Genomic DNA, 13,502 nt, shown 5'->3' on the forward strand with positions numbered 1-13,502 from the left:
TTAAAATTCATCGAAAATCAATCTAAATTAAAGGAAAAAATCGACATTCATGACATTCATAACTATTCAGTAAACTATTTCACTCTGTTCATCGCTGTATGCTTGATATTCTACGTTGTAAATTTCATCAGGGGTAATAGACGAATCAGATTACCACGTGCAATTTCGATGCCAAATCTATCTGAAGATTTGACTCGCCGTTTAGAGCACCGCCAGTCACGCTAAAGGTGGCCCGGAGAATGTCTATTGACATAATTTTGAATTAACTGGAATCGAACAATAATGAAATCGCACGAAATAATGAATCATAAGCAAGAAATAATTATTATTTAGTTATAAGTGCAACAATAACCTGAATAGAATTCGGAGAATTTAAATAAGTCAGCTAAGCAATTTATTGTATATAGTCTTTAAGTGCATGAATAAAATCGTCAGTCTTTAATCAACCATCGACTACAATTCACCTGTCTTTTAATGACAACTTCTATCACACAGAACTTAGTCATTGGTTGTGACAGTGGGTAAATTAAAAAGTCTCGCATTTCTCAGAGAGTTCAAATCCAACAAAATATAATTCTAATATTTAATACCGTATACGGCTTATAAGCAATCTAACCCTTTGACGACCAAAACTAAACGGCTTGAAATTTTGCAATTCTGATTGCAGATTCGTGCTCAGCGACCCCAAAAACCTTAGTAAAAGTGTTATCAAAAATTAATTTTTTTAATTGCAAATATGAAAGAAATGATGGGACATAGATGTCCCATTGGTCGGTAACGGTAACTATTTCTCTATGAAAAAAACATGCCTCTCATAGGAACTACGTGTAAGAACTTTTTCATTTTTGAATTTTTTAGAATCGTATGGAACCGAAAATGGTTTGAATTATGCTTTGTTGTGCCCATTTAATCACGAAAACCCTTTGATGCACAATTTTTTATTTTTGAATGAAATTAATATATGTTATAGTTTTTGGTATCACAAAACACTCCTCATACTCAGTTTTTCAGAAGAGGCATCAAAAAATAATGAAAAATCAAAAAAATGAAGTGGTTTTTCTTGGGACCAGCGTGCATCGACATTATGTTTTATGAAAATTGTTTGGAAAGTTTCACTATTTTAAATCTCATCGTCTTCAAACTTTCAGGCTCTTATTTTTTTTCAAAAAAAGTAACTCATTTGAAATTTCAAGTCAATCGGATCAGTATCGAGGGTTCTTCCCATGTGAATGTTGGAAATTTCCATAGTAAAATAGTGATCAATCGTCGTAGTTTGAAATTCTTTCACTTATCTACGCAAGAAAAAAGTGTTCCGCTAAAATCATTGGTTTATTTGAGAAAGAAAAAAATTAATTTTTCAGAGATTCAATCGACATTTGCATTTTTATTGTCGTGTATGATATTCAGTGTAGCAATTACGGTTTGAATTGCAACAAAAATGAACTCGGCATTTGATGCAGTAAATTTGCGAACGGCTTTTACAGTTTTCATTCTGGCACCGACATCGCACCTTTGTATCTTCCTTTGCCATTGTCAAGTGATCAATTTCATCGAATCGCATATCAGGTGGAGGTTTGAACACGTTTCGCTTCTTTGATTCAACATTTGGAGGTGGCCCCGGATCATCTTTTGGTGGTCGGCCACGTCGGTGTTCAATGTTTCCCGCGCGACACAACACTTCTGCGACTTCAGAAATAGATTCGTGAAGTTTCACACCCTTTTTGGTTGCTCGTTTGTATAAAGTCCATGCATTGACCATTGCCATATCTAACAGATGATATGCAAGTCGAGTTGGCCATTTTCGTGTTTTGACTGAGATATGATATCGACCCAACGACGAATCCATCAAGTCTACACCCCATATACCGATTGTATTCAACAACTGCTTGTGGACTTGGTATTGTTTCAACGCGCTTCTTTTTCTTGTTCCATCGATCAATCAGTTGTGGCTCAGCAATCTCATCCGAATTTCGCAGTTTTGAAGGTTTTGAACCAACAAAAGTCGACCCCATCGTAACCATCGTGTCTTTGGCCACATGCTTAACCATTTCGCCTCTCTTTTTCAAATCAGTTGGCAGTTTGCAATTTGGGATGCATTTGCATCGCATTGTTCCACACGTTAGAATTCCATGCGCACGCAGATAGATCATGAGCGGAATCGACGTGTAATAGTTGTCGATGTTAAGCTTGTGATTCATGAAACTTGGCACCAGACGCATTAAACGTACAACCGTATTTCCAGTCGCCTTCAAATCGACTTCACCGGGCTGCAATGTGTGGTTTTCACCACCACAATAAACCTCAAACTGATAACAGTATCCCAAGTCATCGCACAGCAAAAAGAGTTTTGTGCCCCATGGATGCGGTTTGTTTGGTAAATATTGGCGTAGAAAGTTTGTTGCCTTTGACTTACAAATTTTCTCGTCAATATCCAAATGATGGCGGAACGGAACTTTGCTAAACTGCTGGTTGAACATCGTAATCAAAAGCCGAATTTTGAACAATTTGTCATGATTCCGATCAGATTTATCCAACATTCGACTGTTGTTATTTACGTGCAAAAATGACCGAATAATTTCATAGCGTCCCCCTGGCATTGACGTATTTATGGGCGGAAAACCATACTTCGACCAATACGAACGTGAAGACGGATGCTTGTACACTTATTATTATTATTACCGTCTGCACCAATAGCATCACTTTGGTTTAGGTGGTTTATTGAAATAAATAAACAAATAATTTGTTGCTTAGTCAATACAGAACACTTTTTAAGTGGGTTTTTAGATTTCTTTTTACAACACCTATACTTTGATTTAGATCTACTATGTTCAAATATTCGTTATAAGTTCTACACATCAAATTAATCGGATCTTTCAGATCATTTACATATAACAGCCATTTGTTTGAAATTCGTGTAATTCTAGTAGGAACTTTTAGTTTTAATTATGATAAAATCGTTGGGCATGATATGCTGCTTGTTAGTAGAGAATGTATGAAGCATGTTTTAGCAATTATTCTTCTATCTTCTAGAGTGTTCAACACTGTTCATATCGAGTAACAATAGTCTGTGTTTATATTTTGGGAGTTTAAAATCTCCATTTTTAGTCCATCTGAATTTTCTCAGTGAGGATAATAAAAATTGTTTTTGTATTGACTCTAGTTTCTTGATTTGACCGATTTGATGAGGGCACCATATTTGCGATGCATATTCTAAAATTGGAAGCACAAAAGTCATGAATAGTTTTTTGATCACCCAGGGGTCATCGAACTCTTTTGAGTAACGCCTTATCCATGCTAAACGTGATGTTGCTTTGGTTGATATGTGTTCGATGTGACTTTTGAACGAGAGGTCACGATCAAGTATCACACCTAAATCTCTTCTTTGTCCAACGATGAGCCGTTTAATAAGTATGTAAATTCAACCGGTGATTTGTTGATGTTCAGCTTCAGATGGTGAATATTGAAGTAATTCGCCACATCATTCAAATCGCTTTTCAGTAATTCACAATCATCGGTACTATTGATAGGCAGCGATATTTTGGCGTCGTCAGCAAACAAATGAACGAGCGCATATTTTACATGATGAGGCAAATCCGCGATGAAAAGTATGAATAAGGTAGCGCCAATTGAGTATCCTTGACCAACTCCTGAAGTCACGTTGATTGGTTGTGAAGTATTCATCATATCAATCTTCACGATTTGCTCTCGATCGGTTAGATAGTCATGAATCCACTGTCATGAAATGGTTGATACCGATGAATCGCTTCATTTCAGCTGAAGTCACATCCAGTTCTCGATTTTGCTGCAACGCATACAGATTTGTTTGTTCCGCCAAATGCGTGATTATTTCATCGCTCACCAAGTACGACCAAAATTGATATGGTGTTTGTAAATTGACAATTTCATCAGGTAACTGCTCTGAACCAATGAAAGCCAAATCATTTGCATCAGCCACAAAACACTTTTCTTCCCACGTTATATTCTTGATTATGTCATCGGCCACATCAATCTCAGTGCCTTCGAACTAGGGGTTTCACGCAACTTAAAAATCATCTAAAATTTCAATATTTCTCTCTTTTCTCTCACATTCTCTGGGATTCACCAAAATCCTTATTTCGAAATATTTCAACATTCACCTTGAAAATTATGTTCTGGAAGTGAGTTTTGGAGGATCCTCAGGATCGTTCAAAACTGCTCCCGGTTCTGGAAGTGGGTTTTGGTGGATCTTCAGGATGGATCAGACTGGGTTTGACAATGCCCTGGTCCATCCTGTGGATCCACTTCCAGAATTTTTAGATTCAAAAAATTCTAAAAAATTCGAGTTTATGAATAAAAAGAAGCAATATCTATAGTTTACACTAAGGCTGCCAACTGTTTTAGTCGCAAAATCAGTAGTCAGTTTTAATTTTTTCAGTAAATTCAGTATGAACCTTCAGAAAATCAGTAGAAAAATCAGTATAATGAAAAAACGGCAAAAATGGTTTATTTTTAAAGCAAATATCAAATTTTTTAATAAAAAATAGATCGCAGATAAAGTTTAGACTGTTGTTGTTGATAAATTGACTATTTGGTATCGATCGACGTAGCACCAGGACCGGATTATTTGAATTTATATTTATCTTGAGTGCAAATTTTTTTCAAAATATCTTCCCGACTGTTCAAAAAATCGTAGAATTCTGTGCATTCGAATTCCATATTGTATTTGACGCTTAAAATCGACTTTAACGTTTCCACTTGCAGTGCAGATTTTTCTTCTCTCCAAATCTGATTGGAATGGGAAAATATGCGCTCTGCTGGCGTAGATGTACCAGGGAAACAGAGCACATATTCGACAATGGTGGAAAAAGAATTAAATTGAATGTTTTCTTTTTCCAAATGCTTGAAAATTTCCACCCATCTGTCTTGTCCTGGTACTTCGTTTTCGTTCCAATAAGAAAATCTTTCTTGAGTGCAATACGTTTTGACATATCCAAACTGCTTAAAAATTCCTGCTGATTTTGAAGTAAAATCGAAACCAAACTTATCAACTAGCACTTTAAATGAATCTTTGACTTGTATCCAATCAGGTGCCTTTCGTAGATCGACCCAAAGAAAACGACTAAATTCGGTGATTTCTTTAGTCCATTGTAAGAGGTAGTCGCTCGCATCATCTGCGAAAAATAATTCAAATAAAAAATTATGAGAATTAGTCATCATAGGCGGAATTGAAATTATAGAAGTGTTAACAATTATACCGTAAAATTTCGTGAAGATAGTATTTATAGATCCTTCATCAAGCTCTGAAGAATTAATCACAATGTCTTTCTCTTCCTCCGTCTTTGGGTCGATGTACATTTCTTGCTTGCGCAACACAAGGTCTGCTTTCAATACATCGAGATGGTATGCAACTGCATATGCTGAGATATTGTCGCTTTCGATTTTCAAGATCGTTTCGTTAAATAAATCAGCCTGAAAATAGAATTTAAAGCATTAAAACTTAGTTGATAAATTTACGATAAATTCTATCTCTATTATTTTACGAAAAAAATATACAACTTTACCTGATCTTTAACGAATAACAGCAACAACTTTGACAATGGTGATTCGAAGAAGGTTCGGATTTTTTCTGGGCAGTCCTTGAGCTCCATAAAGTAGATTCTGAGTGGTTCATACATTTGTAATATACGGCCGATAGCTGGCCCGAGTGCAAGAAACCTTGTCATAACCCAATAGTTTGGCATATTCAACCTCTTCAACTTCACAAATGGCTTTCAACGCTTCAACACGAACTGTATGTATATAAAAATGGGTATAGATTTTAACGATGATATATTCAATATTGGCTGGCAGTTGGCTGCAGGCAAATTTCATGGTATTATGCGATGCATGAGCGGCACATCCGATTCCACACAAAGCTGGTCTCCACTGCTTTAGTTTGTAAAAAACATTATTCTCTCCGCCGCGATCAACTGAACCAAAATTGGTGGTACAATTATCACCGCAAAAACCAGCAACTTTTTCCACAATGTCGTGTTTTTTTCTGTTTCCTTTACTAAGCCAGCAATTGTTTCAGATGTTTCATTCGGTATTGATGTGAATTCAAGCATTTTCACTTTAACACCAACTGTAGGCATGAAGTATCGCACCATCACCGGCATTAGTTTCAGATTTCCGTGATTAGATGCGTCGGTAGTTAGTGTCATAAATCGACATCGTTTTAGCTCTGCTGTGATCATTTTGTCAGCGAGTGGAGCAAATACATTACACACTATCGCTTGTGTTTTCGTGCGAGCAGAATGAAAATCTTTGATTCCGAAACATTCTCTGAACAATTTGGATGAGCAATCGATCGATGAAAAACTAATGTTGGACTGGACAGTATGATAGACCCAAAGACCTTCGAATGCAGCCGTTGTGTAGTCGATGCGATGCATGAATTTGTTCAACGGTTGACAGCCTGATTTCTCTGTTACCCCTCTCTGGTGCTTTTTGCTTATTAAATGTTTCTCAATGTCTGTTTTACCACCGTTTGCAATACTGAAAGTACTGTCACAAGTTGTACAACGAACGTCACTGGCTGTTTTATTCGGAACAAGTTCTAAGAACGGGTACTCGTTTGAAAGTTTGCCAGTTAAATTATTTTTTGAACGGGTTTTGGGTTCATTTTCTTTTTTTGTTTTGGATGCCATTGTTCGAAAATAATAGTAATTAACACTTATCACAAAAACGTTGAGTGTCGTAGCGTGAAAAACTCGCGTTTGACAATGTATGAAAGTGTATCGAAATTGCACAATCGATAATCTTATTGACTACTTTAAGAAATGATCGCTGTCGAATTTTGATTGGCACTAAATGGATTCAAGTGTTGCTCACATATTTATAGCAATCATAGTTGCTGCAATAAGCATTTTCAGTCGAAGAAATTGAAAACGAAATCGAAGCATTACAGACATGCAGTCTGAGAATCATGACACATTCTTCAATTGAACTGGGTTTAAGACATGAAACTTACTTACCGTGCAATTTTTGGATGATTTCAATACATAGCATAAATCGCTGCATGGCCGAGGCGACGTTTTATGTAAACAAAATTTGAATCGCGAATTCAGAAACAAAAAAAACAAGACAAAACGAAACAAAAAAAGATATTTATCGTCAAATTGAAATCCATGTGACTCCAATCGTTAGCGACTCACAGAGCTACTTAGCAGAAAAAATATAAACAAAAGATTCGAAGAAAGCAAAAATATACAAAACCGCTTGAACGATTGTTATGACTTGAAAGCCGTTCAGCGCATTTGACTGCATATTTGAAGTTGATAATATTTATTTCAAATGGTTTCTTAGAAACGACAATCAATTTCAATAGATTCAGACTTTACTGAATACAAAAAAAAACTACTGAATGTATGTAAAAAGCGCATGGCAAATGAAAAAATTCTGCATTAGTTTTGAAGTCAAGTGAATTTTGTGTCGGCAAATGTGCGAATTCAGTATGATCAGTATGCGAAAGCCAAAATTCAGTACTTTTTCAGTATTCAGTATCGATCAGTATTTCCATAAAAAATTGTCGAAAATTCAGTAGAATACTGAAAAAATCAGTAGAGTTGGCAGCCTTAGTTTACACATAAAATGGTTTTATTTCCAGCTATTTAGTAAAATCTTCGGCCTTCGAGTTTGCGTGAAACCCCTAGCCTTCGAACATTCGTGAATATTTCGCCGCCTGGTCTTTGAGTGCTTGATTCAAAGTAACTTCACTTGTAGTGTTTGATTTGATTGTTGGCATCACTTCAACATCCACTTCAGTGTATGTTGTGGGCATTGATCGTTTTTTTTCTTCGGTCGTTTGCCAATCGTGTGTACACTTCGTCGCTTTGCTGATTTTTTCTCTGTGTTCCCAATGGAATTCGCTGGGTCAGCTGTTTCGCTCTCAACATCCGTTTCTTCATCCGAGTGTGGCTCACATTCCAATTGTTTGAACATTTGTGACAATTCAAAATTTGGATCAATGAGATCGTCGTCATCGCTGAAGTCCAAATCACTGTCATCCCAGTCTATTTCTTGGAAAGCCTCATCTTGCTCGTTTTCACTCTCCATAGTTCCCTCTTATGAACAATCAACTTTCTTTCAAGCGAATTCTTTGATCTGCAATGACAAATTTCTCCAACTAAAAACACTAACTGAATGAAAAGTGTGTTGCTGTCGATGACAAATTCCGTTGTGCTGCTTACTCCAATACATTTGCATAAAAGCGGGTAGTGCAATACCAACGAACACATTGGTCGGTTGGCTCAAACGAATATTTTTCAAAAAGTCGATCGAGAACAGAGAAAAAAAACGTAAGCATTTTTATAAGTGAGTCGGTTGCATTTGCTGTTGATTCGATTGAAAAGACGTCAGTGTATGACCCAGCATGCTCAAACTCGTGAATATTTTCAGTTCCATTAAAATTCTCTCGATCAACGAAATACATTCTCATGTGTGAATCCCAGCATTTCTCCTCTTTCAATATTTTCAATATAATTTGAGTGAGCCAGAAAATTGAGCATGTGACGATGGCCTATTAGTTGGAATACATACATTTCTTATTGGTCCATATTCATTTATGAAAAAAATTAACAAATCCAGTTTTATCATCTCAATCACACGCTGGTCACTTAGTGACCAGCTTCCGAAACAATGAAAGAGACGACAACATATGAGGCTGTGAGAATAAAAATGGCAATACAGGAATAAACATTCTGAAACGCATCAAGAAAAAAAATTCGCAAAAATGAATCATGAGTTCTGAATATGCAAAAGTGAAACATGAATTTGCATGGGCAGCATAGGAGGTTTATGGTTCACTTTTGCGTATTCAGAACTCATGATTCACTTTTGCGAATTTTTTTTCTTGATGCGCTTCAGAATGTTTAATCCTGTATTGCCATTTTCATTCTCACAGCCTCATTTATATTTCATGGTATACTTGATGTTTTCAAGGCGTGGAAATATCTCAATTTCGTCCAAAAAATATGCCTAGCCTTGAGCCATATCAGTTACTCAGTATATATGTATAAAGTCAAGAAATTTTCTAAATTTGACAAAAACATATTTTTTGAGTTTGCATAACTATAGCTAGCAAACCATAGAACATATCGCTAGGATGGGCGGAATAAAATGAAAGCCGCAACATTTCTCTGCATTTGTTCCGAAAGAAGCATGCAAAAATATTCAGTGGTTTCGTAGCTATAGCGTTTGGCGTATCTGGTTACTTTAGGAACCGAAATGTGATAAAGGGTTAATGATCTTTTTGTAAATTTGTGTGTTTGGAAATTCGCGAAAAATGGTTTAAATACAGGGAAATCAGTGGTAATTAGTTACCTTTACCGACCAATGGGACACATATGTCCCATCGCGCCAAAAACAATAAAAATTTCAAAAAAAAAAATTCTGGAGAAAACTCGATTATTTTTAGAAAGTAGCGGACATTCCGCACAACATTTCAAATTTTCAGCTTTAAAAGTTGCACCATTCAAATTATATAGGGTTTGACGCAATTTGAAAAAAAGTTAAGATTCTTTGACTTTGATGTGTTCTATTTGAGCACAGTGATGATAAATATCCAATATTACGGTACTTTCTGGTAGCTACGTTCATTCTCTTCCAAAAGAAATCAATTTTATCGAAATCGGTTTAAAAATGTGGAAATTATTGACGAAAAACAAAATGGGACATATGTGTCCCAAAAGTCGTCAAAGGGTTAATAGACAAACAATTGGAGTTATTTTTAAGGTCTTCTCAAATGATTACAAGCCAACTTTTGTCCGATGGGTGTCTGAGTTGATCTAGTATGCGAAATAAATACTTCAAAAAATCGTATACATGCAGGTTGTGAAGCCATAGCCAGCTCTCCTGTAATGCAAATGTCAATCTGAGGACGGGTTCCGATGTGCCCCGACACAAGCTACAACTTAGGCATATGCATATCGGGATTTGTGGGGGTCGAAAAAATCGACGGACACACGGACGCACGCACATCCAAATCAATACTTTCATAGAAAACCATGGTCAAACTGCCAAAAATTGACATTTACTCTAAGCGATGCGTTTTGGATTTTTCATTGCAATGTTTGCTCGTAGTATTCGGATGACCGAATTAAGCAAATAAAGCATTGGAATCGTTGTCGATTCTAAAATTGTAGAGTAAATAATAAGTAGCTCCCTCGTTGAGAATTTGAGTAAATTATAATAATGACTTTGCGGCACCAGTTCATGTGCTGAAAACTGAACAAAAATCAATTTCCGATTTGATCACCTTACAAGGTAAAATCTGCGCTGAACTGAAAAGTGCAACAATTTTGGCTTACGGAATATTAGTATTTCACGTTAAATAGACGATTGCACTGCATAGACGATTTTTCGGCAACTAACGAATCGCTAAATAGAGTGAAATGCCATATCTACGCGTGTGACGACAAATCCGTTGCTCCATTGAGTAGTGTCTACATTAGTGGTGGAAGTGGGTAAATTAAAAAGTCTGGTATTTTTCAGAGAGTAAGTATGCGTTGAAACTACGTTGTGATTGTGATTGACACTGGTTGAGAAAAGTTTATTTTTCCAACGATACCTACTTATTACATACAAACAGTTAAGCTAGCAGTTAAGGTTGCACAAATGCAGCAAAATGATAGATATCTTCCATTTAAAAGCGTAACAGAAAAGTTGATGGTTGAACAAAGCAACAATACTAATATTGTTGAACACACAAATTGATATGGTTAAAAATTGACAAAAAATTATTGGAATAATTCTTCTACAGGACAATCGAAAACGGGAATCGAAGGAAATCATCCGATTATTCAGCTATTCGCCACCTGGAAAATACAGATCGACTAAAGATCAAACAATTTCTTGTTTTGTGAAAATATAAAATGAATTACATTCGTAATCCCGTACTTTTCCGTACAGATGTTCGTACTTTTTTTTCATATTTTGTATAAAAAAGCATATTTTCAGTGAAAATCGGTCATTTTAGTCGAAATTTCGACAATTCCGTATGGGAGGTACTTGTAAATCGATTCCGAATGGCTTTAAACTTCCTAAGATTTATGGCGAAAAATAAGAATCTGAGAGTTTGAAGTCAATCGGAATCGATCACCCATCTCATACAAAACATTTTTCAAGGTAATTTCAAGAAAAAATTGAGGGCCAAAAATCAAACTTATGCAAATGTGAATCGCGATCAACGTGAAACTTTCAGAATTTCATTTTTTCACCAAAACATGAAATCTCAAAAAATTTGAAGCCAATCAAAATCGAATGAGTCTCATTTTGAGGTTTGTTGTGTCTTTGTGTGTTCACACCGAGTTTTATTGTTTTAGTTGTTGTAATTTTTTGGCGTGCGCTCGCACCACAACACATTGTTACATGTTTTGCTTTCTGTGTATACTTTTCTTCTTTTTTCTCTCACTCACAGTCGCAAACAGAGAGCTGAGTCATGACAAATGTCGAAGTGCATCCGAACCAAAATTTCGTTTTTAACCCTCAACTGCATGAGCCCGCCTTTTGGCGGGCTATACAAATTACAAATTATTTTGTTTGAGTAACGCCAACGCCGGTGAGTGAGATGCTCTCTTTTTGTTATTTCCTGGCGCCGGGAATTTTTTTATGATAAAATTGGAGTTTTTTCTCCACGAATCAACCAAAACTTCCCAGAATTTTCCATTTTCACGAGGATTTTCCCCTCATTTTTTGAAGCCCGCCCAAAGGCGGTTTCATGCAGGAAAGACGTATTTTTTCGAAGATTGAAAATTTTTAGAACTCGAATTGCAGTGGTAATATTTGATATGCATACAATTTTTCATAGCTCAATCATGATTCGACGTAGTGTTGGCCGTCGAACACTTTCGAACGCTTGTTCGTTCGTTCGTTCGACATTCATTTTGTTCGATGTTCGGTCCGAACAAAATTGTTTTACATTAGAAAATTCGATGTATTGATCAAATTTATAATGTAATCGTTACAGCTCATGCTTTTATTAGCTTTTGTTATAATTTTTCATAGTAATACCAATTTTATTCGGGAGATTTTGGAATAAAAAAAACTTTGTTCGGACCGAACATCGAACAAAATGAATGTCGAACGAACGAACAAACAAAATTTTTTTTTTCAAATTGTCGAACGAACGAACGAACGTTCGAAGCCGTCACTAATTCGACGAAACACATTCAATCAGAGAGTGCTATTTCACTGCTTCCTGACCTAAGCTGAGCTGAATTTGCTAACTCAGGCGCCTGAAGCGTTATTGCAACGCATTTACAGTGCCAAATTGTCATTGCTTGCAATGACCATCAAAGTTATGTGTTGTATGGGAATAGACGCTCTGAAGCGTCCAGGCCGGAGCCAATTTCGCAAAAACCCCAGAAGATAACGAACCTTACGAAAACGTAAAGTTCGGTTTGACAATTTGGGGCAATGGGCTATTGGTGTCTGAATACATGCAATTTCTGAAACACAAGGATATGTACACAATGTCAAATAAACCTCAACCTCATCATCCTTCCACGATTTTTATAACCAATCAATGCAATCTTGAATGATTTCACCCAACAACAGTTTTCCACCCAATTTTCACATTTTTCGGAAAAACCAATATTTTAGCTTTTTTCCGTTAATTATTCATCAAAATAAACCAGGAAAAAAATTCCCAGGTCTGAAATTCATGCAGTTGAGGGTTAAATAAATATTGAAAAAATCTTTCCATTTCAATTCCCTTACACTTTGTACGGAAAAGTAAAATATTCAAAATTACCATTGTTGGCAGCATATTGAATCTATTCCAATAGTTCTTCAATATTAATTCGGTTTCCTTTACCGATAAAAAGTCTAGCGACATCATTGTGACCTGAAAAATAATACAGATCAATGAAAAAGATCAACGCGGTATTTAATTTAGTCAGCAGTACCATGGTTAACAGCTATCTGACGAGGTGTTAGATTCTGAAAATTTCTAATATCAACTCTGGCTCCTTTTTTGATGAGAAGTTCAGCAACATTCTTGTGACCTTAGAAATAATTAAGATCGATGAAAAAGATCAAACCGATTCTTTATTTTGTGAAAATAACTATTCAACATTACCATTTATAGCAGCACGATGAAGAGGTGTATTATTAAAATGATTCATGATATCCATACTGGCGCCTTTGCTGAGGAGAACCTTGGCAACATTTTTGTGACCTGGAAAAAAAATCAGATCGATGAAAGAGATCAAATCAATCGTTTCTTTAATAAGAACAAGCATTCAATATTACCACCGGATGCAGCTAAATGAAGAGCTGTGGTATTCAAATCATCTCCAATATCAGCGTTAGCTCCATTCTTGAGAAGCACATCAGCGACACCTCCGTGACCTAAAATAATACGGATCAATGAGAGAGATCGACGCGATATCTTATTTAGTCAACCTTACCATTCATAGCTGCCAAATGAAGAGGTGTCTCATGCATATGATCTTTGATATCAAGATCGTTTGCTTTACGGA

General features: G+C 36.1%; 1 protein-coding gene across 1 annotated transcript; it reads right to left on the bottom strand.

The window, feature by feature from the left end:
- Window positions 1-1,288: 1,288 nt before the first annotated feature.
- Window positions 1,289-2,597, bottom strand: LOC129564904 (piggyBac transposable element-derived protein 4-like). Its single transcript, XM_055439157.1, has 3 exons — window positions 1,856-2,597; window positions 1,511-1,767; window positions 1,289-1,315 (listed from the first exon to the last, which is right to left on the bottom strand). Exons 1-3 carry the CDS (start codon window positions 2,595-2,597, stop codon window positions 1,289-1,291), a joined length of 1,026 nt encoding a protein of 341 aa, XP_055295132.1.
- Window positions 2,598-13,502: the final 10,905 nt, after the last annotated feature.

Source organism: Sitodiplosis mosellana, unplaced genomic scaffold (genome assembly GCF_009176505.1).
Source record: "Sitodiplosis mosellana isolate CC-2019 unplaced genomic scaffold, AAFC_SMos_1.0 Smas_scaffold_2, whole genome shotgun sequence".
Taxonomy (NCBI): domain Eukaryota; kingdom Metazoa; phylum Arthropoda; class Insecta; order Diptera; family Cecidomyiidae; genus Sitodiplosis; species Sitodiplosis mosellana.

Bases quoted from the DNA above. Each gene is read 5' to 3' on its own strand.
- LOC129564904 (XM_055439157.1), bottom strand. From the start codon at position 2,597: ATGCCAGGGGGACGCTATGAAATTATTCGGTCATTTTTGCACGTAAAT. The intron at 1,768-1,855 runs GTAGACTTGATG...ATCATCTGTTAG, and splicing joins ATACAATCGGTATATGGGGT to ATATGGCAATGGTCAATGCA. The intron at 1,316-1,510 runs GTGCGATGTCGG...CAATGATTTTAG, and splicing joins TGGCAAAGGAAGATACAAAG to CGGAACACTTTTTTCTTGCG.